Below are 5,636 nucleotides of genomic sequence, written 5' to 3' on the forward strand. Positions count from 1 at the left end.
GATAAATATGAAGTGTATAATACATCTTTTGTTTTTTTCGGCCTGTCAGACCTTAAATAAGGGTTTAATCTCTCATAGCCATAAGGGACCTTACACTAGCAAAGGGTTATAGGAACTAATGAAGGAGAAGGGATGAAAAAAGGAAACAAAAAATATCAAATTTTAATATTTAAGCCAAAAATAACTATTAAATAAATATTTTTAAAGATATTTTCAATATATTTTTATTATAAAAAATAACTCATATTTATTACTTATCATATATTTTTTATTGAAAAATAAATATGATAAGGATAATTACAAGGTATTATTGTAAAGCTCATTAACTAATAAGGTTCAGCATAGATGATTTAATTTTTTAAAAATATCAACAAGGTTCAATTTTCTGATCCTGTATATGAAGAAAATTTTATTTAGAGAAACAAAATCACTTTAGTGATTTCTACCCAAAAAATTGTAAAATTCATTAAAATGCCATGCATGCAAATTTTTTTATTTGAAGTAATTGATTGGATGCAAAATCTTTTCTTTATTTTTATAGTTGTCAATTTTACCGTTTGCATCTCCTATTATTTCCGGACCCTGTTCCTACTGTTTACCTTTTTATTTTTATTTTTAATCGATATTAGTTCTTAAAAAAAGGACATTAGTTATTGAGTTAAAACTCGAATTTTAATTAAAAATAACACAAAAAAGATACAAAAGTTGCCATCCCAAAGTTTTATCCAAACAAAGATTGATGATGGCATAAAAGTCGAGATGAGACCCACAAAACTAAATAGCAACTGGTGCTTATCCGAGCAACCGGAGCTATGACATTGCAACCCTTAGTTGCCTCTCCAATGTGATAAACTTGCCACTAAAAGCACTTATTGAGTTGTTTTCCGTGAGCAATTTATGTTAAACTTGTTCTTAAAGCAGTGAAAATGACGTAGCATTATAATCAAGTATGAAAAACTATATAAACTTAAAGAAACTATGAAAAATTATATAAAATGATTTTTATCAACTCGTTAGATATTTGCTTTATTGGAGTTTTCCTAAAGTAGAAAAGGGATGCATGCATGCATCTGATTCTCTGTATGTCAATTGTAAGTTCGTAGTTCAAAATAGATAACTTAAGTTTAATTTCTGAGTACGTTTGTAGGTACGTACTACCATTTTGATCATGATCTAAACCTGACATTTTCAAATTCATTTCAATACACTTACAAGCCAAGAACTAAACTATTAACTAAAACGTAATTAGACTCTAGATAAATTTCTCCATAAATATTTTATACATGAGAAAATTTAAAAAAAATAAAATGAATAAAATTTTTCCGATATGTTAAAATCAATATATACACATCAATTTTTGAAAAACTTAAATGAAGGAATTTCTGTAAAAGTTAAGTATATAAACTGATTCTAACTTATCGAAAAAACTCGATTCATTTTTACTTATTTTTCTCTCATATATGATTAGTTACAGAGAAGTTTATATATCCAAGAGGAACCTTAATTTAATTATTCTCTTTCCAAAAGAATTAGATCCTTCAAATGCAATAATTGAGGAATGTTTTGTTGGTAGTGTACAGTGGTCCTGCTAGGCAAATGAGGGCCAATCTATGATAAAGGAATTGAAGGTCTTCGGTTCACGAACACTCGAGTGCCAAATTAAGTCAATGGAATAAGCTAGATAAGGAATGAAAGTGAGGGTGTGAGAGAAAGAGAGGGAAAGAGTGATGAATTGATATTACTACAAATAAATGGAAGGTTGGTGGTGGTGTCAACTTTAGCTTGGACTACGTTTTGAGTATAATCATGTATTTATCCTTATGGTTGTGATGAGTTGACTTGTTGTATATTGATCGTGGATCATGCAAGTCCACATTTGGTTGAAAAAAAATAATTATGAAAAGATAAGAATGGCTTGATTAGATATCTTATGTGCTAGTAATCATGATAGTACTCATCTCGTTTCTTGAACTAAATAGTTTTAGCAGTCAAAGTCACATGATTCACAACATTAATTTGTTATTGAGCCTCTTACATGGGTCAAAATCAAATACTATAAGATAACAAAGAAGGCATTATATACTTGATTGTTTTGCTTACTGATAATCTAATTGCATATTTTTCTCCCTAAATGCTTCATGAACAAGTTTAATCATGTGTGCATTTTTATCTAGGCTTTGGTTTTTTCACAAGTTGATAAGGCTTCTTTAGTGGAGGAATAGTACTCATTGACAATCCCCCACATGGGTCTGCATCACATTTTGGCACCGGTATATTGACTCTTGATTTGTGGGGAACCCAAAAACTTTGCATTATTCTGATGAATTGCTCTTCTAATAAACAAGCCATGTCAATCTATGTACAAAGATCAATCATGGACGGTTAAGGTTCTCTCCTGAAGTTTCTAATCCAATGATTGATACCATACCACCCTACACAATTTTGATAAGATCTGCAGCTAAACCTTTTGTCCAAAGCTTCATGTGTGGTAGTGTTAGGGACCCTTTAAATTGTAGCAAAATGAACTGTAAAGTGTAAAAGCCATACCTTAAAATTCCTTCTAGTGTTTTAGGTAAAACCAGTTATGTGTAACTGATGCACCATAACAACTCAGCAAAAGTAAACCCAAAGTTTGAGAGTAAAAAGACTCCTCAAGAGACTTTTTGTACAATTAAGCAGCTTTGTCGGCAAGTTGCGCATAGTAGGCCCCACCTTTGATTAATGGGAAGAGAAATGTTGCTACATATATAGTTGCACACTTTAAAACTACTATGCACCAACAAACCTTTTGTGATAATTTTTCTTTTTTTGTTGAATTCAGGATATTTATTCTCTAGACTCAAACATTAATTCCATCAGAATTAATAATTATTTAAGATTGACTTCTCTTAATAAATGTTTTTTCATATACACAAACTTAAAAATTGAATCTATGATCACATGTTGAAGGTACAAAATTATCTGTTAATCATATCACACCATAATTATACCTTTTGTGATAAACACAAGCACTAGGTAACACCACCACCAAAATACCATTATTGAAAGGCCTTGTACAAATTGTTGGCCCTACCAACAACCCTTTGTTTTTCTCTGCAGAGTTCAGTGTCCCCAATATTCTGTCTTACTCCAACTAGCTCAGAATCATATATATATATATAATACTTAATCTTATGTTCTAGGTAGCTAAAGTAAACCAAAGAAAGTTGAAGATGTGGCGTGTTCTAGCTGCAGTGACAAGAAACCTTCAGAGCACAAGAAAGAGTTCCAAGGTGGCAGATGAGAGCATGTTTGAATCAGGAAACGGTGTAGAGCTATTTGGACATGAGAGGGGAAGAAGATCACAACATGGTTGGGGGCTTGTGTGTAGCATTCTTCAAGCCCCCATATCAATACTCTCATGTGTTTCTCACCCTCAGGTTAATAATAATGGCTCTGATGGGATTTGGGTAACTACTGGGGAATTCTCATCACAGGTGTCTGAAATGAACCATCTCATGGTAAGTGATAGCATGAGATATGCAATTTTGATGTAGGGAATACTTGTGAATGCCAATTGTGTTGCTCTTGGTTTCTAAGGACAACAACATCACATAACTCCTCTTCTCTTGTCCTCATTTTTCTTTCTCTTCTCTGTTTACAGTTTGGATCATATATATGTAATACACTAGGTGATTGAATGGATCAGCCAAAGTTATGACCTACTTTTTTGTGTGTATTTGTTTTCCCCCCATTTTTTCATTGTTAATAAACAGGTGTATGTATGTCTTTTTTGTATATATCACATGTATCTTTCACGCAACAATCCTGTTTGAGCATAGAGATATAATCATATAAAAAATTGATGACCCCCCTCCTCCCTCCCTCTTTCTCCATTTTCATTTTCATAGAGATATAATTAGAACACATATATGGTTAAAATAAAATGATAAAAAAAATGCTTAAAATAAGAACAAGAAAAACATTTTGTCAGCATAAAACATATGACTAGGTTCATGTCCTGCAAAGACAGAAAATATTGAAAGAGTTTGGCTTTAAGCAGTGGATGCCTTTTTCCTTTTGGTCATGAATAAATGTTTATATAAAAAGCACACAAGCCACTTTGCATTGGGATGGCTAATTTCTGTTTTACTTATGTAGTTTATATATATATATATATATATATATATATGTAGAAACTTTTACTCATATAGTTAATATGGTCACAGTTCTTTGTTGTTAAAGCAAAGCTTCTAAGATCTAACTTGCAGTATACGCGTTCGTATTATAAGTTTTGCAAGCCATGAAGATAATTATGAGTGGGATTGTATGTGTTGACTGGTATAATGACGTCAGGTTGGGGAGAATTCTCATGGGATGCCTTGGAGTTAGAGGAAAAGAATATGAAAAGTAATTACTAATGTTTTCACTTTAATTAAGTAGTGTCACTATTTTTAGGTGAAATTAGGTAGACTCACTATTTTACGAATAAGTAGAGGTAAAAGATCCTCTCTGTCATTTAGGATTTAGCTTTAATCTGACTCTAATTGGTTATGGCATCCTCTATTGTTCCAAACCTATTTTCCCTAATTAAAAGAGTCGCAATTTTACTTGTAATTTTTTTTATGAGCGTTAGTGCCACTTTTAACACATTCTTTTAATGCATTCTTTATTTTTAGCTAAAATTTATTGAGCTAGAAGTGTAAAATTATAAGTGAAATTCATTAAATAAGAAATGAATCTCGTATAATATTGTAATTTCTAACAAAGTTAAACTAATAATAAAGAATATGTTAAAGTGCATGTTGCTAATTAGCTTTTTTCTTTCTTTGATTTTAACTTCCATCATAAAAAATTATTAAAAGGTTCAGAAACATCAAATATTCATTATCTCAATTAATAACATGCATTTAGATTTTTTTTTAATTTATGAACAAAAATAATAACATTTAATTATATATTATGTGATGATTAATTAGAACCACATAATTTAAAGACGTACTATCTAATAATTTCTCCTCCCATCCCAAAACAAGAAAGAATCATATCATATGAGTAGAATATAATCAGGTGATTTCACACAACATTTTGAGGAATAATAATGCTTGAATTACTAAATCAAGATAAATAAAAAATGCTAACACTAATCCTTCATTTAGGGGAGAAAATAAATAAATATAATACAAAATACAATGGCAGCAATAAAAATACACAAAATCTATCGTTTTGTTTAAGGTAGTCCTAATCAGGGCGGCGCATGGGGGCACCAACATATATAGAATAATTCTTAGAAAGCAATTGGTGATTCATCATGATAACCCAATTAGTTGAAATTCATTTAATCTAAGGCTACCCACAGAATGCCATATTCAAAAAATTGAAATTATTGATGCGAATGTGAAGGTGAATTTGGATATTTTCCGTTCATGAATAAATTAAAGAAAGGATTCAACAGTATAATACGTGAAAATTAAGGGAATATCTAAATGTAATTTTCACTATCAGCTTAAATTGCCTCTTGATTTAGATTTCTCTTTCTCATTCTTTTTTGAAGATTTTCGATACAGCTTATTATTGATTACAGTTCTCCAAAAGTCGTCTCTCTAAGGGAACTTTGATCTTAGGGCTTACTAAGTGAATGAAATTAATCTTAACTA

The 5,636-nt window shown here is 30.7% G+C and overlaps 1 protein-coding gene across 1 annotated transcript; it reads left to right on the forward strand.

Annotated features, from left to right (window-relative positions):
- The first annotated feature begins 3,116 nt into the window (after positions 1–3,116).
- Positions 3,117–3,802, forward strand: LOC113000922 (uncharacterized). Its single transcript, XM_026127608.2, has one exon. It carries the CDS (start codon positions 3,213–3,215, stop codon positions 3,534–3,536), a length of 324 nt encoding a protein of 107 aa, XP_025983393.1. The 5' UTR covers positions 3,117–3,212; the 3' UTR covers positions 3,537–3,802.
- Positions 3,803–5,636: the final 1,834 nt, after the last annotated feature.

The sequence above is a fragment of the Glycine max genome, chromosome 2 (genome assembly GCF_000004515.6).
Source record: "Glycine max cultivar Williams 82 chromosome 2, Glycine_max_v4.0, whole genome shotgun sequence".
Classification (NCBI taxonomy): domain Eukaryota; kingdom Viridiplantae; phylum Streptophyta; class Magnoliopsida; order Fabales; family Fabaceae; genus Glycine; species Glycine max.